At 36.8% G+C, this 24,151-nt stretch overlaps 1 protein-coding gene across 1 annotated transcript; it reads left to right on the top strand.

Moving 5' to 3' along the window:
• Nucleotides 1-15,817: 15,817 nt before the first annotated feature.
• LOC125651988 (galactoside alpha-(1,2)-fucosyltransferase 2-like) lies at nt 15,818-23,805 on the top strand. Its single transcript, XM_048880854.2, has 4 exons — nt 15,818-15,891; nt 16,326-16,536; nt 17,138-17,166; nt 22,529-23,805. The coding sequence occupies exons 2-4, from the start codon at nt 16,424-16,426 to the stop codon at nt 23,536-23,538; spliced, it is 1,152 nt and encodes a 383-aa protein (XP_048736811.2). The 5' UTR covers nt 15,818-15,891; nt 16,326-16,423; the 3' UTR covers nt 23,539-23,805.
• Nucleotides 23,806-24,151: the final 346 nt, after the last annotated feature.

The raw sequence follows: 24,151 nt of genomic DNA, 5'->3' as shown, positions 1-24,151 counted from the left end.
AAAATTGTTAATATTGTTTATAGATATTTTTGTACCCAATATGAAAAAGTTGGATATAAAAACCCTTGGATTGACTGTGTTCAAAAATTTTTAAACATGTGTGGACTTTCAAATATTTGGAATGAGCAAGGTAATTGCATAAATGGTTGTCTACAACAGTTAACCTCACTTTGAAAGATCAATTTATTCAGAAGTGGTCTTCTGATATTGATGACTCTTCTAATGGCCAGGTTTATAAACTTTTCAAACATTGTTTTGGTTTAGAGAAATATGTACTACTCTGCCTGTAAAATTAAGAAAATTATTTATGAAATTTCGCACTTCAAATCACCGATTACCCATAGAGACAGGAAGATGGCATGGTGTTCCCCTGAATGAACGACTATGTACATTTTGTAATAAAGGAGCAATAGGAGATGAATTCCATTTTATTTTACAGTGTCCAACTTTTTCACAATTAAGGAAAAAATACATAGACACATTCTTTTATGAAAGACCAAATGTTTTGAAGTTTTCTAATCTATTGTCAACTCAAGATATGAAAATATTAAGAAATCTCTGTGTTATTTTTGAGATTGTTTGTTATTCTTCGTAATTGTTCTTCTGCTACCCCTTAAACGTATTACTATTATATTTATTTATACATACATTGTATTTCATGTTTCCCTCTGGTATCTAAGAAAGCTGTATTATTCCATATATGAACCTCTGACGATTTTTCTTGCATGTACATTGCATTACATGTATATTTATTGTACCCCATGTACCGTTTAACATGGTTTGAGCGAAATAAATTGAATTGAAATTGAATTACTGCTGCTAACTGTAGTTTCTCAGAATCTTGATTTGAACACCCACCTACCCATACTTCAGAGGCATATTCTAGAGGAGGTCTAATGAAAGTAGTATATAAAATAGCTAAAGTTTCGAACTGACCTTGAACTGTAACTTTTTAAGTAGTCTTAAAGTCTTAGCTAGTTTTTAAGTTTTTTTATAAGCATTGGCTAACAGCGAATCAATGTAAGCTGACCATGTGGAAAAGTGATACCTAGGTGTGTATGTGTTGACACAAAATCTAAATTGCAATTTTGAAAATGTAGACAAGGGAAATGTATTTTTCTTTGTACAAAAGAAGACGGCTTTTGTTTTCGAAGGATTAAAATTTAACAGCCATTGTTTAGACCATCGATCAAGCCGAAGTAAATCATTATTCAGCACGCATTGGATATCATAGATATTGGTAGAACAGTTCTGCAAAGAATTATCATCAGCGTAAAGCCTACATAAACTTGACATATTTCAGCAACATAAATGCAACATGTAAAGGTTTGAAATTAGACTTTACATTTCTATGCAATATCCTTTGAGTTCTGAAATTTAAATAGCTTTGAAACCATTGTAATAAGTTACCACTCACCCCATAAGTATGTAGCTTAAAAAGGAAGTCCCTTGTGCCATACACGATCTAAGGCCTTTGACAATTCAAAAAACACCATACAGCAACATTTGCCCTCATCTATGGAGTTTGCTATATGATCATATGTTTCAATAAGCTGATAAACAGTTGAATGACCAGGTACAAAACCAGCTTGGTATTTGTAAAAAAAAAAAAAAAAAAAAGATCATTTGAGAGAAAATAATTGTATACAGGGTATGTTTTGTTGAATGAAATCATTGTTGCCGTGCACATAAAATTCTTAATAATGCGAGAGATAAAACCGAATCAGAGTTGCTGATAGACGGTAGGGGTGTAATTATCATGTTCAATAGAACTTTTCCCCAACAATTGCAAGCGATGCAGCTGGTTAAGAAGAAATCCAAGATGGCGGCGTGAATAGTTTGTTTACAGGAAGACAATTTTTTTTTTTATCATTATATATATTTAAAACGTCGAGTGCCTGTGCTTAAATTGAATGGTGAAACCAAGCATCTGTATGTTATAAACCTTTGTCAAGAATAAAGTTTCACACCTTTTTTGCACTTTACTTTATTGTAGTGTAATTTACACCACCTCTTGCATAGAAATAGTATTTTCATTCACAAGTTACAATTGATATCAAAATTAGCAAATATAAATTATAAATTGGAGTCCATTATAATGATCGTGGCACGTGGTGGTGGAGAGAATCCCTGCTCACTGGGAATGGGTGGAGTCCGTGGTTCCTCGATTATTACGGTGGAGTGGCGGACTCGTTGATCTTCCGGAGACTGTCAATCACCCAGTAGAAATCCTTTGTTTGAATGCAATTTGGCATATTTTTCTACCAGTGTTGGCTCTCCGAGGCTTTTGATCTTCTCCAGGGCTTTCTTCCTCCTTTTGTTTACCCAGTCATGTGGACAATTCCAATGGGGGTTAAATGTGGGTATTTTGAAACTATAGGTAGGTTCCCATTCGCGTGAACAACTAGCCTAGAAGACAAGCACATAAAACTAGGGCTGAAACGATACGTCCTCTTCACGATACGATACATATTGCAATACTTATGCCACGATTCAATACTTTCAATACGATACAATTTACAGAAGAAACCAATCATAACATTGAAGAAAAGTTTAATTACCAAGATTCACATTCATAATTTTAAAAGCAAAATGTTTCCACATTGCCAAATGGTAAGATGCATGTTGGCTCTGATGAAGTTTATTATTATTTTCATAAGACTCAAAGTAAACAACAGTCTGAATGTTATTTGACGCTATTTCGTTTCTCTTGCAGGTAAAAATAATCATTACAGGCCGAACCTGATGTATTTTACGGAACCAGTTTGTAATAAACGTATCGAAAGGAAAATCGAGGCAATGAATCGAACATTGAATCGAGGTTTACATGTATATTGAACAGTATCGATATTTCGGTGAATCGTTTCAGCCCTACATAAAACATATGAGTTCAGTATCAAAACCATGCATTAATCAATTTTCTTCACGTTTCCTTTTAAAACTACACCATAACCTAACATTGATAAGTGGTGACTTTTACCTTCACCTCTGGTCGGCGCGGGTTCGAATCTCGCTCGCGTCGGTAAGTGAGACAGTTTCCCAGTTTACTTAGGCGCTACTTATACACACTGATGCAATAAACTGTGTGGGATTGCATCAGTGTGTATAAGTAGCGCTTTAGGAGCATAACAAAGCTTCCTTTTATAGGGAAGTCGTTGTGGCCGAGTGGACTTACGCACTGGTTTGACAATCTTGCTAGGCGGTGGGTGCCGTACGTTGCTGGTTCGACCCCGGGCTGGGGCGAAAATTTTCAGTACCTAGTTGTGATTATTTAGTGCTTTATATATTAATTAATTGATTTTCACATGTATCGTTTAGATCCTAGGGGCAAACGTAAGGTTGGGTGTTATAATTGTTGGTTTGTGCTTTATATTACAGGCCGAACCTGTATATATATATATATATATATATATATATTTTAAACTCTGTTTTCGAAGTAAAATATAAAATATCAATATATGCACCCAGGGGTGCATGAGCGGAGTTGCATGGGATACATTGTAAAGTCAGGAATGATGTGGCATATTTATAATTGTGAAGAAATAATTTCAGTTTTAAACTTTTCGAGTTACTGTCCAGAAACCATATTTATCTCAAGTTTTAAATCTATTTTCGGTCACTGTGACCTTGACCTTTGATCATTTTTCTCCTAAATCAACAGGGGCCTTGTTTTGCTGGTATCCAACAATATATCCAAGTTTCATTTGATTCAAATTAAACTTTTTCGAGTTATCCTCCTGAAACCAAAATTTTTTGGAATTTTAAATCTATTTTCGGTCACTGTGACCTTGACCTTTGACCTATTTTCTCCAAAATCAATAGGGGTCTTTCTTACCTGGTACAAAACAGTATCGTTAAGTATCATTTGATTCGGATTTAAACTTTCTGAGTTATCATCCGGAAACCAAATATTTCTGAAATTTTCATTCTATACTCGGTCACTGTGACCTTGACCTTTGAGCATTTTTCTCCAAAATTAATAGGGGTCTTTCTAACTTGGTACCCAACAACACATGTAAGTTTCATTTGATTCGGATTTAAATTTTCTGAGTTATCATCCGGAAACCAAATTTTTCTGAAATTTTCATTCTATTTTCGGTCACTGTAACCTTGACCTTTGAGCATTTTTCTCCAAAATTAATAGGGGTCTTTCTTACCTGGTACCCAACAATATATCAAAGTTTCATTTGATTAGATTGTAAACTTTTCGAGTTATCATCCGGAAATCAATTGTTGACGCCCAACCGCCCGCCCGCATCACCAAACCAATAGCCGAGTTCAACTTCGTTGCAACTCGGTTAAAAAAACCTCTAAACAAATATTTCGACCGTGTTAACGGTCTTCTAAAGTCGTTTTTATCTCTCATAGCAATGTAACGCAATACTACATACACGAAAGTACTATGACGTCACAGTAAGTATTATAAAATTGAAAAGCAACGTCAAAGTTGATATTGCGCGAAAACCATTTGAGAAAGGTAAGAGTCTATTAATAGAATGAACAATACTCACCCGACCTCGTGGACACATCCTAAAATATGACTATGCGTGCAATTAAATATTTGGTAAATAATGTAACAGAATTCAGAAATGTTTGTTCACAAAGCAGTCAACTTCTGGCCTAAGTGAATACAAACAAGAAATATTACTGTAAGTAGTTAATCGTAAATACATCAATATTGTTATAATCAGTTATCATAACACGTTCTTTGCATACAAGACAGTAATTTTTAAAGACAAAAATGTTCCCTTTTGTTTATTCCGTGCGGTACATTAGTACATGTATTCAATTTTTTTCTTTCCGAAATTTTCTCTAAAGCGACGATAAATGTCATCTTTGTAAAGTTTTTTCAATTCCTATTATAGAATAATCGTCAATACTATGAGAATCCGTATAGAAATGAATAGCAACAGGATCATCAGTTTCTCGTCTAATAAATGACAAATTCAAAACATGCCTTTGGTATAAAGTTACCCCAGTTTCTCCCACATATACAATTTTGTTGCATTTTTGCAAAACACTCCATAAACTGCATTATATATATATATATATATATATATATATATATATATATATATATAGTTGAAGTATTTTACAGTCTTTGGACAATGTACTTCCTCCTCTACTTTGTGATTGGTAGAAAATATATGAAGTGAAAATTCTGAATTATTTCATTGGTTAAAATTTTCTTCAACACGGGGGAGATAATTAGCTGGGGATCTAATTTACGTACGAGTTAACAATCTTACAAGAGAGGGAAAAACGGTAGGCAACGAAGAGAAAATATTAAGAGGCGTCTAAATGGGGTGGTCCTTAGGATGAGACCGCAAAAGTCGATACCTCGTGTCACAGCAGGCATTGCACGTTAAACAATATTTATTCAATCAATGTTCATAAGACACCATTGGAAATATAATGAAGCCGATAGGTGTCAGAGTATAGAATTAATATTCATTTTAACTTAATATATCTGGCGGTCGACACTTAATTTATCTGGCGGTCGCCTCTTAGTTTATGTGGCGCCGCCACTTAATTTAACTGGCGGCCGCCACTTATTATCAGGCGACCGCCAGTTAATTTATCTGGCGTCCGCCACATAAATTAACTGGCGGCCGCCACTTAATTCATATTCAACTTCTCTCTCTCTCTCTCTCTCTCTCTCTCTCTCTCAAAATCAAAGGGATGCAATCCCTTTGTTTTGAACATATTTTATTGATGAAATCAAAAGGATTGGTAACAAGTTCTGACAACTTACAAGTTCCTTTAATCTCCCTCTCCAATACTTAGTAATATGTAAGTAATATATTTAGAGCATAATTGTTTTTCGATTGTGTTGTTAATTTACAACTCTATATAAATGTTCACGATATCAAATGTCGACAGATTTGCGACCGAGCAAATCTTCATTTGTACATTCCTGTAAACCGTATGGTTTTATGCTGATAAACTGAACTGAACACGTAGAACTATGGTGCTGACCCTTCACTTTTTTGACAATGTTCTCTTTCCCCCCCTTTTTTTTTTTTTGAGTCGGCTCGCAAAGCGAGATGCTCCTTGCTGTCATTTATCGCGGCTCACAAACTTTCTGTTTATTCTTACACCGACAGCAAATAAATCCCGCACACAAAGATCTTCAAAAAAATTTCATTTGCTTTTTTGAACAGCTTCATTAGGTTTTGAAGGCATATCATCCATGTATGTTGACATTCTTATAACAATGTGTCTTAAATGAGTCCCCTCAATTCGTTTAAAGAAACTAAACATAGTGCGAATGAATACATGATGTAAGCAAATTATGTCAATAAGTGTCACAGGCGATTGTACATGCGACGTACGTGTGTATAAATATATCAACTACAAAAATAGATTCGTAAATATGAAACAAATAACGTGTAAGTAAATATTTTATAGTAAAGAAAGTAATATCTCACTTCGGAAAAGCATAGTCATTATTTATAAATTGTATTGGTCTATCACGACCGATCAATACTCCCCGTCGAGGCCCCTTCGAAAGTGTGTCAGAGCCTAAACCATGTAACTATTTCTGCAGGAGTCTACTGGGGTGAGACGAGGGACGCACGTTCACTTTGTTATGTTTTCGCTTTTATACTATTCTACAGTCAGATATAGATAGTCACATTTACCGTATTTTGTCGAATATATTTAATATTTGATTTAGGGCCTGTAAATTGTGGATGAGTACAATCACATTTAAGTTCACGAGAAATCTTTGTGGAAATAATGCAGATTCTCAAAAAAAGCATGCACTAGAATTTGTATACAGTGCAGCATTTTTTTTTTTTTAAAGAAAACGGCAATCTTGTCCTTATACACACTACATAGCGGTATTTTCGGGGAAATAATGTCAATTTCAGTTTGTAGTAAGTTTTCGAATCCCGGCCTTCCGCATGACGGCCGCCTTGTATAAATTAAGTGGCGGCCGCCACATCTTAAATGGCGGCCGCCAGATAAAATGAGTGGCGGTCACCAGTTAATTTATATCGCGACCGTCAGATAATAAGTGGCGGCCGCCAGTTAAATGAATATTAATTTTCGACCCTGCCTTTCGTAGAAATAAGCCATGTGGCTTTTATGGGTAATCCTTGGTATGGCATACACATTATATATCTACCATATTTTAAAAATCAAATAGCTTAAAGGTTTTTTCTTTTTACCTTATGTATTTTTCAACTAACAACTCAACTGTATGACAAACGGGATGATTTCAGCTTCTCCATCGTCAACTTCCCACATTTATGTAGCAATATTCCATTATCACCTGCATATGGTGTTTATATATCTCAACTGATTCGATATGCAAGAGCTTGTTCTGGGTATAGTCAGTTTTTAAATCGAGGTAAGCTACTGACAAACAAGTTGATGGTACAGGGATTTCAACAGTCTCGATTGAAGTCAGCATTTCGCAAATTCTATGGTCGTTATAACGATCTAGTTCGTCAATACAACCTCGCATTGGGTCAAATGCTGTCTGACGTGTTTCATACCGATTGTTAAGCCGTTCTTGGCACACTGATTTTGACTGCGGATAACTCCGTTTACCTGATCAGGATATGGGGCTCACGGCGGGTGTGACCGGTCAACAGGGGATGCTTACTCCTCCTAGGCACCTGATCCCACCTCTGGTGTGTCCAGGGGTCCGTATTTGCCTAACTATCTATTTTGTATTGCTTGTAGGAGTTATGAGATTGATCACTGTTCGTTATCTTCACCTTGCATCTCTTGTTTTAAACAGAAATGGTCTTTTTTTTGCGCTCAAACCTTAAATTTCTTCTCGAGAATGTTTGGGTAATTCAACGCTATTTTATAGTATATTCTGTTTCTTGCTGTTTAAAAAATAAATCAGATTTTGTATTGTGACGTCATCGTTATATATAGACTTATACGTATTTGATGAATCTCGCGATAGTACGTGGATCACATACACTGGTAAATCAGTTTTGTATATCATACCAAGAATAATTTTTGTCTGTTGCAATAAAAAGGTAGACATGGCGTAATAGAGTATTTTTTCTCCCAAACTCAAGAAAATTGTGAAAGCAGATGTTCGGTGTGTTTAGTAAAATGGTGCAAGCTAGCGCCACACTCATTATTGACTAACATGAAAGTAAAGTTTATGAAAAATGTTGAAAAAAAATCCTATCATAGTGATTTAATTTTTACGTATAGATTTTTAAAAAGATATTTATCTTATGCAAACTTATGCACCACAAACTTCCAAACATTATGTTTGGAAGTTTGAGTGCAATACAAGATAAGATATTCAATAAATAAATCAAGGTTAGTTTAAGGAGTCGGGATAAGGTACATATGCACTGTAATACAAATAAAATCATTCACCGCAGACATGTTTATTACAATTTTCATACAAGGAAGATCCATTACATATTATTTACTTTTTGATTGTATAAGTAAACTTCATTGCGAAGTAAGAATGTATTAAGTGTGTTATATGGGGTGGGGAAAGGGAAGGGGGTGAATTTTTAAAAGTAGAAGAAAAATGCCTCTACAATTTGTGAAGTATTGTAGAAAACGATTTCACGATTCAAGAAAACCGGTTTGGCAAAGCAAATGTTTTATACATTAACACCTCCCTACCATTATTTTTGTGAAATCGGTGGTATATTTCAACTTAAGATACATATGTCAAATAGTAAACATACTTTAGAGGTCTTTGTATCTTTTAATACTGACAAGATTTTTTTTACCACGTACCTTTACGGAAACTGTCGAGAACAGAATTTTTTCTGCATCACCGAAAAGAACGAAATCAAAGACGTTATTTTATTTGGGGCTTAGTATATCGACTGATCGGACAAACGTGCATCGTGTATAGCCTATATACTGTTCCATTATGAAATTAGTTTTAGTCGAGGCTTTTACATCGATCGATCGGGCAAACTTAAATGTGTATAACCTGCTGTTGACCTTTATACTGCAAATGAAATTGATATCAGGAAGTCTTCATAACACCTTTCTTTCCGAGAAGTTGCTTCAGTTGATACGCGCAAATAAATATTTTAGTTCTTACTGTTCCTAAAGCCTTGATGTCGGCCCATAAATTTGGTGCTTGCACCAATGTTTCTTGTATTATATAAGTGATTTATGATATACACAAGAAGGTATTGCGTTACGAATGTCGATATGTTGTAACGCTGACAGACAGACAGATAGACAGAGTAATTACTACAATAGTCTTCCCATATAAAAGGTGAAGATAACGAACAGTGATCAATCTCATAACTCCTTTAAGCAATACAAAATAGAGAGTTGGGCAAACACGGACCCCTGGACACACGAGAGGTGGATTCAGGTGCCTAGGAGGAGTAAGCATCCCCTGTCTACCGGTCAAACCCGTCGTGAGCCGTACATCCTGATCAGGTAAACGGAGTTATCCATAGTCAAAATCAGTGTGCCAAGAACAGTCTAACAATCGGTATGAAACACGAAAGACAGCATTTGACTCAATGCGAGGTTGTATTGACGAACTAGAACTAGATAAAACATCTAAGACGCGGATCCCTCTGTTATTCGATTAAAAATCTGAAATATTTCATTAATACAAGTTACCTTGCTGATTGGTTTTTTACATGCAGCAGAACTTTCTTGTCGACCTGTATTTGGTGGTACTTGGACGGACTGAAACTCCTTCCGAGCAGTTTTCTGCACTCTGGGTGGACGCGGTAGAGCTAACCTAATTTTCGGCATTGTTAGATTAGACCCATTGGAGGGATTAGCTTCTTCACATCCAGTGCGACAGCCTACACATCCACAGCTCGGGATCTCCACTAACAATTTCCCTGGCGTTTCACTGGTATTGTCTGGGCCTGGTGTTTTAACGTCCATGGTAGACGCAGAAAATGATACCCTTTTCTTTGATTTTCTACCAGGTACGACTGATCCGGGCCTTTTCAGAATCGACTGTAATTTGTTAGGTGTGGATGTGTGTTGTTGCAGTGAATCTACCGGGCGGCTTTCCGTTCCCTCACGATTGTCCTCATCGCTGCATGGAGGCAAGATGCCGTCAAGGTAGCCATTAACAATGCACTGTTCCAGAGGACCAGCTTCACACAGACTATCTGAAGCTGTTTCCTGGGCGTGGTCAACTTCCTCGTCGCTCAAGTCGGCAGAAGCATCCTCTCCTGGTTGCTGACCAAGTTGGAGATCAATCTTCGATAGAGTAACCGGAAGTACATCACTCTGACACAAGCCTAGGTTATTCTCAACTTCATCAATCTGCAGTGGGACTACATGGAGCACATGATCACTCGGGGAATGACCTAGATTATCATGTAGTGCATCATTCTGCCATGTGGTAAGGTTTTCCTCTGGTATATCATAGTGCCATGGGGCTACATTTTCCTGAGGTGAATCATTGTCAATAACCTCCGTCGTCGGATGAATTCTGTTCTTACGCAATCTCCTAATTAGCCTCCATACTCCACCACGACGATTTGCCTTCTCTCCTGTCGTGTCCTGATTTCTTACTTCAAGAGAGATCTTGGAACAATGAATGCAGCCCATCAGGAGAATTCTGTTCCAGAGATGCCAGTACAATGAACACAATGACGACGTTACGAAGGCGATTGTGACGCAACAATGGAGAAGATATGTTCTATTGTGACGTCATAATTAAAGATTCGTCCCCGCGGACTTGAGCTCTCGAAATTCCTCGTGTATCTCGTCAGACTTGTGTTGTTTTCATTACTTTCTTTACAGACGTGTAGAGCCATATGTTTGAGGTTTTCATTGAGTAATCTAAAACATGTAGCTAACTTTCCCCAAATAAATAATTAAATATTTGTCCATAAATGTATATTTCTAATCATATGAGAGAGAGAGAGAGAGAGAGAGAGAGAGAGAGAGAGAGAGAGAGAGAGAGAAAAATGATGATGTTCCCAGGAAGTTAGACATTGATTGAGAACTGGGTGTCGATCAACGACTTGAATTGTGTGAAATTAATAAAAAGTGATCTTCAAAATAGTTATCATGTCAGCAAAATCCTTGTCGCTATAGTTAGACGAAATTAACAGCTACGCGCATTGATGAAGTTTTCCGTCCAATGTTTCATTTGATACATGCATCAAACAAAGAATTATAAGTTTCATTTCTTAAATAAAAATTAATTAGAGAGATGAAACTTTGTCAAATTTACCTGAAAAATGCAGGTGGACGTGTCAAAAATTCCTAGCATTGTTGATATTTTACCAAAGACGTCGAATATATCGTCAAATTTGGGATATTTTTCACAAATAACGCCGAATCAATTATACCAGCACCTAAATAAATTGTAACCCCCCCCCCCCCCCCGTCAGCAAGATTCAAAGACATACAAATTTCCTGTCCCAGTGTTACACAAAATATCAGCGAAATAGTTCTCATCTTCAACTTGTGCCAAGTCGTTGTTTAATATATACTTACATACGGTCGACTTTCTAATTCTTTAGTCCTGCCTATGCAAGGGCGGATCCAGAGGAGGAGGGTACAGAGGGTACGGACTACCATCGCCTCCTCCCCCCCCCCCCCCCCCCCCTGTTTTTGCGGACCAAAAAGTTTAAGAGTTATTAAATTCTTACGAGTCTTCGAGTCAAAATGATATGAAAGGTGGATACTTACATCATTCAAATTTATCAACACCAGTTTATCATTTAATTCTACGATAGATAAGACCACTGATATTATATTTACGATATTTTCGTCAGATACAAATATCATTTAAGATTTCTTAAAAAGTATATGCAACATAAAAGTTTTCTTTAACAAGTAGACAGTTTGAAAGTGAAAAAGAGGTTCCAGAAAATACTCAGAATGCAGGATTTCCCCCCATTTACCCCAGCCTGTTGGGAGAAACCTCTCTCTCATTCTCTTCATTGCGAAATGAGGTCTGAGGATGGAGGTTAGAATGAATAGAACTTTGGAAACACGTAGAAATAAACTAAGCATTTTCTGTATAAAGACTGTCTTATGATCTCCCTAAGATGTTATGTACACCAGCAAAGGGGTAAAAGCACGACTGCGAAAAGATCAAGTGCTATAATCCCCCCCCCCCCTCCTCACAAATTCCTGGGTCCTCCTATGCTATACAAATAGCGGGAGGGGGGGGGGGTAATTTCAAGATCACAGTATAATCAATCAAAATGAGCGTATATCGGAAATTGGAGACCAATATAATATGATCAAAGAAAATTAATAAATAAGCATTAGGCAAGCAGATTTATAGATTGATAAACTCGATAGTGGTAGTACACTACAAAATCATAGGCATTCGACGTTTTAGATATCTATAAAAAAAAAATTGTCTTCTCATATAGTTTGTTTATAGGAAGGCATTCTTTTTTATTATTGATATTTAAAAAAAAAAAGTAGAATTCCTGTGAGTACGAAATAGTATGACATTTCCCTGTCGTGACGTACTGTTTCTTTATGACGTCATAAAGTGCCTCCACCTCTACACTCGAATCGGAATATCACTCGGCCTTTTCCGGAGAATAGGATATATCGATTGTCGCGCAACTAGACGTTCAGCTGTCTCCGTAAATCTCCTACGAGCGAGTATAAATAGAAACAAGAAACGTTGGTGCAAGCACCAAATTTATGGGCCGACAAGGTAAGTGTAAGAACTAAATATTGTAAGAAAAAGTGTTTCAAAGAATTCCTTTGTTTAAAAGCACGCGGAAATTACCACGCGAAGACTGCATGGTGAAATTTAAATCCGGAGATGAACGAACTAAGTGAAAAGAATAGTTAATAATATCATTATGAAGTCACTATTTATTGCTAGCTCAATAATGCAGCTAGTCTTATATAAGGTTTTAACTTTGCAATACCAAAGTCAACAGCAGGCTATACCACCGTTCACGATTGTCCGATCGATTGATTGATTGTGTAACCGGAACCAGTCTGTTTGTACACCCACAGTGCCCCCTACCTATATCGAACTCTGCAGGGTCATCACAAACTTAATTATCATTTGTTTAGAAAGTCACTATAAATTCAATTCAATTCCAAATATATTCATAGGCCCTTGAATCTAATACAGGCAGAGCACACTGCATATACAAAATAGTATAAATACTATTAATGGTTCAAGATATTTGTCAACCCAGGTTCGTGTATTCTTGAACTATGTCCCTTATGAGACCAGAATTCTTGAATTAAAACACCAGTGTAAGAGTTAACAATTTATTAACAGATCAAAAGTTAATATAATATAGAAATAACAATTGTGAACTTAGAAAAACTTAACAAGTGAAAATAATGAAAAGTAACCTGAGAATAAGGGAAGGAGTAGACCCAAGAAAAACAAAATAGATCTATAAAGTACACTAATAGACCTCCACACTTTTCAAAGTGATTCAGAACCTTGAAAATAATGTCAAAAATATCCTACACTATCTCTCATGTAGCAATATAAAACTACTACCTATAAAATACAAGTCATATGTAGAGAGAATTGTATTTAACAAAATAAATATTTCCCTAGGTAAGAGATCTACTTCACCTTGAGCCAGACGTTAAGGTTGGTTTTCAATATCAGAAAGAATATAATTCATTGTCAAAACGGGACAGTAAGAGAAATTTAGGCAGGAAAATCGTGCAGGAAAAGTTCGCACAATGCCTAGCGAATATTAGTAGGGAAAAAGAAAAGTGGTCGAACCTTAAGATTCTTTACCACAACCTAAAGTAACTTGAACGAGCCGCGTTCACATTTTTATATCCCCTATAACCAATTAAACTCGACTTTACAATACTCCGTTCAATGAGTGAAACATGAAATCTGAAACGTTTAAAGGTGAGACCCCTGACCAATCAGAAACGTTGTTTTATAAATAACTTCGAGAGAACTGTCAAAATGGAGGACCTTTTCCTGTCAAAAGACACGTGCTTTCTCAAAACAAAATAAATGTGGAAATAGTCAAACACAGGAAAGAAATCAAAGAATTAAGGACAAGAAAATAACTGTATAGTAAAGGTAACATAATTTACGGTAAATAAGAAATTTTGACACGTTTTGGAATTATATTAGATTTTAATTACTTATATTATCAATGTTTTATTATCATTATTATTAACCATGAATGACTCCCCAAACCTGAATTTGAAAAAGAAAAGCAAAATTACTTTACTTACTTAATTTTATAAAAGTTTTTAATACAAAACGCTTGCCCAAATGATGAAGATACAAAATAACTGAAACTTTTAACCCTAATGGCTTTCCATACTTTCTTTTTTAACAATCGTAATTCCCCCTTGTAAATTGACACTAATTCTTTAAGATTTCATTTATAATTGATTATTCATAACTTCTAAAGTAAATATTGTGTTTCATAATTAAAATTAGTAAAGGGTCAAACAAAATATTTTGAAGCTCTGTTCCGAAAGTTCTCCGGGAATGGAAGTCGACAAAGAATATGAGATGCTGAGTAATATTGTATGTATATAGAAGGTCTTAAAATCACCTTTTTAATACAACTGTTAAGCTGTTTAATCGCGTTTTTTATCACATGCACTTTAGATCGTCGTGTATAACTTTATTCCGATGACTGTCACAGTTAAGCTACTCCTCTTTACGTGTACGGCGTGCCGTAAACACCACAGAATATCGATGGTTTACTAAAACATTTAAGTCTAAATTTGAAATATTTCCCATTGTCCGATTTTTTGTATGTTGTTAACCACGATTTTGTTTATTAAAGTCCATCAAGTTTGTTTCTGTTGCAATTACTTTGAGGTGATTTGCTAGATTGACTAGACTAAAATGCGATTTCATACACTGAAATCAGGGCAGGGTTAAGATACGAAAACAAGAGGGAAAAACTTTTGAAACAAGAGGTACTGTGAGCAATGCTCACTAAGAATACCCCCCACTTACCCCAATCTCCCAAAGGGTGTTGGTAATAGGTATAAACTACCTCTTTTCTGAGTGTAAAAAACAAATGGCATGACAAACCGAACCATATTGCTACTTCGATGTCCAGTGTGCTTGACCTTTTGATCCCAAAATCGATAGGGAATATCTTCATTCCATGGGTAGTCCATATGTATGATATGGTGACTGTAGGTGGAAAGGATAACGCTTTCGAGCCCGGAAACCATATTGCTACTTCGATGTCCAGTGCGCTTGACCTTTGACCTTTGACCTTTTGACCCCAAAATCGATAGGGAACATCTTCATCCCATGGGTAGTCCATATGTATGATATGGTGACTGTAGGTGGAAAGGATAACGGTTTAGAGCCCGGAAACCATATTGCTACTTCGATGTCCAGTGCGCTTGACCTTTGACCCTTTGACCCCAAAATCGATAGGGAACATCTTCATCCCATGGGTAGTCCATATGTATGATATAGTGACTGTAGGTGGAAAGGATAACGTTTTAGAGCCCGGAAACCATATTGCTACTTCGATGTCCAGTGCGCTTGACCTTTTGACCCCAAAATCGATAGGGAACATCTTCATCCCATGGGTAGTCCATATATATGATATGGTGACGGTAGGTGGAAAGGATAATGCTTTAGAGCCCGGAAACCATTGCGTCTACAGACGGACGGACGGACAACCCGATTCCAGTATCCCCCCCCCCCCCCACAACTTGTTGCGGGGGGTATAAATATTGGCACTTAGGTTATTACTTTCGAAACCGAGGTATAGTTTCTCATTAGACAAACAACTTATTCCGTAAATAATTTTACAGAGAGACAGATAAACCACAGGAAAGCTAAAGATTAATTCTTATCTTGTTACTTTGACAATGGACACGCGACACACATGCAAGATTACACTATCCCAATATTGGAAAATGCTTATCTTGGTTTATCATGCTCTGCAGATTGTCTGTGTCCTCACTCTGGAACAAAACACGTGTCATTGCAAGGTTAGTTTGTTATGCACAATGACTCCTACTTGTTTTGATCTAGAGACTGATAAAGAATTTGTTTGATGATCTCGCGTCTTTTGAGGGAAAACTAAATGAGAATGAACAGGTCTTTTCAATTGAAGTGACTCTAGTCCTCATCGTAGCCCCTATGTTGTTAAAATATTGAAAACGAGAGAGAGAGAGAGAGAGAGAGAGAGAGAGAGAGAGAGAGAGAGAGAGAGAGAGAGACTCTGCAGCATTGTAAATAAAATATCATTCGAAGACGTCAACCCAAATTAGACATCCTTGTAGCTTGTCACGGATTTTACTCACTTCTTTGACCCCATGCCTCATTTAGAAAGCAAGGTTAACTGATGAAATATAATTAATAAATTTGCACAGCTTACCACAGTTTTTTTTTAATGTGCACATTTCTTCTTGTGTGAATCTAGAAGTCGGATATGCGTGTTGCTGATCTTTCTATGTGTGCTAATGATAGTAAAGTACTGGGATGTTTTCCGCTGGTACAGTACTAATTCGGTAGTGGTAAATGGCATACATGATGACAGCCACATTCTCTCTTACCAAGAATACGACGACAACATCACGGAGCAGTTTGAAGGCGTGCTCGATGCGTTACTTTAATATAACCTGTGTTCGAAGGTATTCATTTTTACATTATCTTAAATTCTCATCAAATCTTTTTGAAAGGACATTGAACAATTCTGAATGATTTAAATGAAGATCATGAAAGTGAAATAAACCAAACGTAGAAGCCGATTTTTGGCATTTGAAATTTTTGGAAGAGTTATTCGCCCTTAATAAAAAATATCTTAAAAACGTTTATATTAAGAAAAAATATCTGCGGAATTATTATTATTTTTTCCCCCATAAAGTTCGTAACCTTAACCGAAGAGATTTGCATGAAATGCTATTTCTTTTAATAATATTCTTTTCATTGTAAAATTCAGGTAAAAATAAATTAAGCATCAATTAGAATTTTGTAAATTCCTACGGTGGATCCCCCCTTTCAAAATGATATCACGATTGCAAAAATAACACTTTCTCTTTGTTAGATTTTATATCTTTTAAATTCAATGCACAAGCAATCGAACTCTCATCAAAAATGAAAGTAGAATAAAGTGGCATAGCATACTGAGCGTCGATGAAGTCCGTACACAAAGAATACAAAAGAAATAATTAAGTTTTGAAATGGGTTTTTGGATATATTCATTAACAATTAAAATATTTCTTGTACTTTTAGGCTCAAGGTCTCAACCATATGCCTGGCAGGTTAGTTTCAAATCTTCGGCGCATCATTACGCTTTGAATGGCTGGATTTACTTTTGACTTGCGTATACTGTATAAAGGCTATCTGATTTTCAATACATTGCTACATTTACATCCACAGCATATAATTATTCTCAATTATTTGTTATGAAAGCCATATTACTGTCATCCAATGCAATAACAACAATTGGCTTCTAAAGTAGATATGACCATTTTTAAAGCCATCTAGATACCGTACATGTATTTATTATACCTCAGTATGAGAATTCTATGCAACGCGTAATCTGATTGGTCTAGACGGTCACATGTCAGGGATAACAAAACTTCATATCTCCCTCTCAAACATCATATTTCCCCAAACTTCCACCAGAGTTCGTTTGCTCACAAACCAAACCCTTCCACTTAGGCATTATGGGATAGCGATTTCTTAGGCCGCGTATACTGTGACGTCACTGTAGAATGACGAAAAAACATAACGTCAAATGTAAACAACTTTCAAAACAAGAACGTAAACATCAAGTTCATTACTTTACACAATAATTTGAACAGAGTCTCCCTACTTTTTAATGATATTTTGATCATTTTATGTTTAAAATAAAATCCATACTTTTATATTAATGCTCTTAATATTAATATCTTCAAACTTTTAACTGCGAACTACTTCTTTAGTGTAATTTGTCTGCGTGATAATCACGGACTCACAATATACAAATCTGTATATTGTGGTGCGTCACATAGGAGAGGTCTATTCGTAGGTGACGTAATGAGGCCTCGACGGGGAGTTTGCATATTTCCCTATCATATTTACCCCTTGGGCAGCCTCGTGCATTTTCCATAAATTTAACGTCAAGGTAGACGAAGTGTATTGTGACGTCACAATAAGTCCGAGTCATTCTACTTTCATAGTTTGTAAGGCACAAAATATGCGGGTCTCTGATACAGTGTTGAATGCATGGTTTTAGTTGATACAGAAAACCCAAAGAAGTTAATCTACATTCAAGGAAAATGGAAATACAAAATCTGGTTATCATTTCACTGTATTTCATTGTTTGTATCTTCTACCGTAATACGTTGACGGCGGGGTTTTACCGTTAGGGCGATCTCAGCCATATAGATGAGCGGACTCCAATTTCAAATACATTTTTGTAGTCTTGCTTTGTTTCGGTATAATAAACAATTTATTGCATGAATGATCGGGAGATATGAAGATTTATTCACCCAAGAAAAATCATATTCCCCTCGGGCGTTGCCCTCGGGGAATATGATTTTTCTTGGGTGAATAAATCTTCATATCTCCCTCACTATCATGCAATAAATGTATATTATTATACCTCAGTATGAGAATTCTATTCAACGCGTAATCTGATTGGTCTAGACAGTCACGTGCCAGGGAAGACAAAACTTCATATCTCCCTATCATATTTCCTCTTGGGCAGCTTCGTGCATTTTCCATAAATTTAACGTCAAAGTAAACGAAGTGTATTATGACGTCACAATAAGTCCGATCCATTCTACTTTCAAAGTTCGTAAGGCACAAAATATGCGGGTCTCTGATATACAGTTTTAAAATCGACTGATTTTGGTTGATATAAAAACATGCAAGTAAATCAGCATTCAAGGAGAACGGAAATACAAAAACTGGTTATGATATCACTGTGTTTCGCTGTTTGTACCTTCTATATATACGTTGACGGCGTGATGTTACTGTTAGGACGATCTCAGCTACATACATGTACGATGTATAGATGAGTAAACTCCAATGTCAAATACAATTTTATGGTCTTGCTTTGTTTCGGTATAATAAACAATTTATTGCATAAATGTTCGGGAGATATAAAGAATTATTCACCCAAGAAAAATCATATTGCCCTCGGGGAATATGATTTTTCTTGGGTGAATAAATCTTCATATCTCCCTCACTATCATGCAATAAATGTATATTATTATACCTCAGTATGAGAATTCTATGCAACGCGTAATCTGATTGGTCTAGACAGTCACGTGTCAGGGATGATAAAACTTCATATCTCCCAAACTTCTGCCAGAGTTCGTGACGTAATGAGGCCTCGACGGGGAGTTTGCATATATCCCTCTCAAACGTCGAAGTGTATTGTGACGTCACAATAAGACCGAGTCATTCTACTTTCAAAGTTCGTAAGGCACAAAATATGCGGGTCTCTGATATACAGATTTAAAATCGACTGATTTTGGTTGATACAAAAACAAGCAAGTAAATCAGCATTCAAGGAGAATGGAAACAGAAAAACTGGTTATCATATCACTGTATTTCGTTGTTTGTACCTTATACCGCAATACGTTGACGGCTCGGTGTTCCCGTTAGGGCGATCTCAGCTACATACAATGTATAGATGAGCGGACTCCAATTTCACATGCATATTTGTAGTCTTTCTTTGTTTCGGTATAATAAACAATTTATTGCATAAATGTTCGGGAGATATGAAGAATTTATTCACCCAAGAAAAATCATATTCCCCTCGGGCGTTGCCTTCGGGAAATATGATTTTTCTTGGATGAATAAATCTTTATATCTCCCTCACTATCATACAATAAATGTATAATATTTACATTTCCAACATATGTTTAAATTTTCAATCTTTTAGGAACGGCCGCGGTAGCTCAGTGGTTGAGCGTTCGCTTCGTAACCGGGAGATCGTGAATTCGAGCCCCGCTAGTTGCATAGCCGTATCAATCCTGAGCCGTACATTGGTTTATTATACGACTATTACTCCTTCGCCAAACGCTCGGCATTTAGAAGTGAGAATCACGGGTCTTTGGGATATGACCCTAAAAAGAACCGAGGTCCCGTGTCGCGACAGACGTTGGCATCACTGCTACAGCCCTGAGCGTTAAGCATAGGTATGAATTTGTGGTACTCCACCTACAACTGGTGGCGTCTCGATATGAATGAAAAATTCTCGACGGAACGTAAAACAACCAACCAACCAATCGTTTTTGCCTTTGATATCTTCACAAATTGTAATGATAGCCATTTCCTCATTTTTGGTCGTTTGTTTGTTTTACGTCCCGTCGAATCCCGTGGGGATCCAGGTTAGAATAGGTCCTCAGTACCCCTTGTTTGTCGTAAGAGGCGACTAAATGGAGTGGTTCTTCGGATGAGACCGCAAAAACCGAGGTCCCGTGTCGCAGCAGGTGTGGCACGATAAAGATCCCTCCCTGCTTAACGGCCGTAAGCGCCGAGCATAGACCTATATTTTCCAGCCCTTCACCGGCAATGGTGACGTCTCCATATGAGTGAAATATTCTCAAGAGGGACGTTAAACAATATTCACCCACTCACGTCCCGTCGAGAATTTTTCACTCATATTGAGACGTCATCCGTTGTAGTTGAAGTACCACAAATTTAAACCCATGTTTAGCGCTTACGGTCGTAGCAGCGAGGGTTCTTTAACCTGCCAACGCCCATCGTGGCACGGGGCCATCGTTTTTAAGGCTGTATACGAAGATCCCCTTCCCATGGAGATCCGGGTTAGAAAAGATCCCCAGTACCCCTTGCTTGTCGTAAGAGGCGACTGAAGGGGGCGGTCCTTCGGATGAGACCGTAAAAACCGAGGCCCTACATGTATGTCACAGCACATTGGCACGATAAAAAATCCCCCCTGCTCAAAGGCCGTAAGCGCCGAGCATAGGCCAAACATTTTGCAGTCCTTCACCTGAAATACGGTGACGCCTCCATAGGAGTGAAAAATTCTCAAGCGGGATTTTAAACAATATACAACCAACCATCCGAAAGTCCCATGATTCCCACTTCTAAATGCCGAGCGTTTGGCGAAGGAGTATTCACTATCTATGAATGAGCATCTTCGCTAGCCAAGCGTCCGAATCGCTTAATCTCATTAGTAATAAGAAACAGAGTAAAAACAACATGTTCTCAAACTTTGTTTGGGGAACATAAAAAGCGAATCGGATATATGGATAGGGAAAATGTGGCACGAGCGGGGCCCGAACTGACGACGTACAAGACACGAAGCGAACGCTCTACCGCTGAGCTACCAGAACCGGGCTCCTCAGTTGTAAACAATGCGGGTGTGAATCTTGAAAAATGTAGTATGTCTATTTTAACAGCTGGAAGTTCCGACAGAAATGAAAGTGGAATGTAAAAATATAAGAAATAAATTTCATTACTGAAAATACATGAGAATATGAACCAATGCGCTGCATGAGGTATGCTGGCGTGAAGCGTCGCGTTTCATACCCTCATGTATTTTCAAATTTAATAAAAAATCTTAAAATGTCATACAAATCAGGTCGCAGTACTTGGTACGATGGCAAACCACGATCCACAAGGCCTACGTGTCGATTGCCGAAACATGTGTCAATTTTTACTTAATATATTTGTTCGTCATTTTACATAATTATATCACACGGACTCCAAGAAAATAATAGCGGGGGAAAAGACCGCGTTTAAACTGATGGAAATAATTATAAACAACGAAGTGTGGTATTAATGGAGAAGGCGGTCGTCAGTTTTGTAGGAAAATTTGTATGACGCGCGTCATTTAATTTTTCGTCGATAGACTGGCTTCCATCACCTTCCTTGTTATGACAACAAAGTCGCACTTCGTTGTTCAAAGAATGCCGCGATAGTAGATTCAGATTTCGTGTTGATATAAAAGAAAAAAAATATATCAGTAGCTAAAAACATGGTTATCTGACCAGTGGTATATATAGTCGGCAAGCAACGCACTGTCACGCTTTTGCAAAAGGTCCTATCCGGTCACCTTAAAGGGACTGGTTCACGATTTTTGAATGAAATATTTTTCATTTTTTGATGTTACATATTAAAAATATAACCGATTTAATGTTGACAGCCAAAATTTTTACCTTCTGAACGCAAGAAGAAAAGCAATATTTTAGCTTTAAATCTGTGTTATGTAAACAAAGACTCGAGTCTTTTCATGTATACAAACAAACCAGTAAAGTGTTAATTTTGTAATATAAAGCATCTTAATTTTGCATGAACTCACATATTTTGACTTTTAGATAACACATTTACTCAAAGAATGCTTGAAATGTGAAGGATATAATAAACTTAGATCGATATCCATTTCTTTTGAAATTTTCGTTAACAATAACATACCACAATCTTTGTTTACAAAACAAATAATAAACTCTCTAAAATGAGCTTCTGTGATCATGTATAACCTCAATTTTTATGTGAAATCTTTTAAACACATTAGACAATGGATTTTTATCATTAAAAGTGAAAAACAAAATTTTGGGGAAAATCGTGAATCAGTCCCTTTAAATATATTATGCAACCTGGTTTGAAACAATTACACACAAGCTGGCTATAAATTAGCTTCATTCATTAAAATATTTTCAGCGGTCAGTTTAGCTATTGTGTTGGCGTTAGTGGTTTTGAAGAGAGCCTTGCCCGAAATCCACAATTTGTACGAACAGTCCACTGGAATTTTACACTCAACAGTCGCAATCCATGATATCGGTACAATTCATCGCAATGTGAAGAGACTTAATTTCACTTGCGTTAGATCTACGGCCGTAGCTTGTGTGAATTTCAAAGGAGAACTAGGAAATCTGATGTTACAATATGCCTTTTTATATGTCATGGCTAAAACTAAAAACCTCTTTCCTATAATTTCTGTTGATTTCAAACTCCTAGTCGTCTTTAACGTGCAACACACAACGCTTTCAGACATCAAGAAACGCTATAGCACGTGCTCGGCCCTACAGCGTCGCGTGGAGCGATGGGGTCTGTCATATGACGAAAATTTAATCAATATACCGGCAAACCAAAACGTCAGATTTGACGGTTACTTCCAATCTTGGAAGTATTGGATAGACCACGAAGACGAAATTCGGGACATCTTCCGGTTTAATGTCTCCATTAGAAATTACGCATCTTCACAGTTCAGGAATATTCTACGAGAGATGAATTTTGACAGAACCGGGGTTGTAGTTGGTGTGCATGTTCGGCGAGGAGATTACGCCACAAAAGGACATAAAGAATACGGCAAATTAACACCGAATGCGACTTACTACAAGAATGCCATGTCTTACTTTAGAAAGAGATTTCCAAATGTTTTATTTATAGTAAGTTCCGATGAAATCTGGTGGCCTATAAAAGTGCTCGAAACGGAAAAAAATGTCTATTATGTCCGAGGAAATTCGGCCGCGGAAGACATGGCGCTGCTCTCCCTAGCCAATCACACGATCATGTCTGTCGGGACCTACGGATGGTGGATTGGTTGGATGGCAAGGGGGACGACTGTGTATTACAAACACATATTCGTTCCTGGATCTGAATTCTCAAAAGAGTTTAGAAATAATTCTATTGACGATTTCATATATCCTGGTTGGATAGGGATGGAATAAACATAATGGTGGATTTGAAGTCAGACGTCAAATCAAACTGAGTGTGTCTTATTGGGAGAGAAGGTTCATATATACTTGTCAGTGTATAATATATTTTGAGAGTTCTTCATGGAAACTTGAGGCTGTGGTACATTGAATTTCCGTTCCTCCCAATCATCATTGATTGAAGATAATTAACGTATTGATAAAAATATGCGTTTTTTAATTATCGATAATGTATAATGTACAATCACTACTTTACTGAAATAATTGGCCCATGTTTTTGTTTTGTTTTTGTTTTTTTTGTTTTTTATCAATCATCACGGTAAACTTGAGATATGTATATAGATGTGTATACATGAGGTTTTTATATATGCAGTTTACGAAAGAACCATAGCAACATCAACAACAAAACACCTAGATGAAAGGTGTTGACTATTTCTTAGACAGCCTTTAAAATACATCGAACCTATGTTCTCTGTCCATTACAACCAGGGTAATGTTTTAAGGTATAAACTGCTGCGCATGTATAGAAATTAGAACTCTCGCATCAAGTAGCAACATCATTTCGCACGAAGCAGTCGTTTAGCTAGGAATGACCTAAGTCATTTCAGCGACTTTCGAATGATTTTGG

The sequence above is a fragment of the Ostrea edulis genome, chromosome 5, assembly GCF_947568905.1.
Source record: "Ostrea edulis chromosome 5, xbOstEdul1.1, whole genome shotgun sequence".
NCBI classification, from domain to species: domain Eukaryota; kingdom Metazoa; phylum Mollusca; class Bivalvia; order Ostreida; family Ostreidae; genus Ostrea; species Ostrea edulis.
Note: the sequence above shows the minus strand (reverse complement) of the source record. Positions and strands in the feature narration are given on the sequence as shown.

Bases quoted from the DNA above. Each gene is read 5' to 3' on its own strand.
- LOC125651988 (XM_048880854.2), top strand. From the start codon at position 16,424: ATGGCATACATGATGACAGCCACATTCTCTCTTACCAAGAATACGACG. The intron at 16,537-17,137 runs GTATTCATTTTT...TTGTACTTTTAG, and splicing joins AATATAACCTGTGTTCGAAG to GCTCAAGGTCTCAACCATAT. The intron at 17,167-22,528 runs GTTAGTTTCAAA...AAATATTTTCAG, and splicing joins CTCAACCATATGCCTGGCAG to CGGTCAGTTTAGCTATTGTG.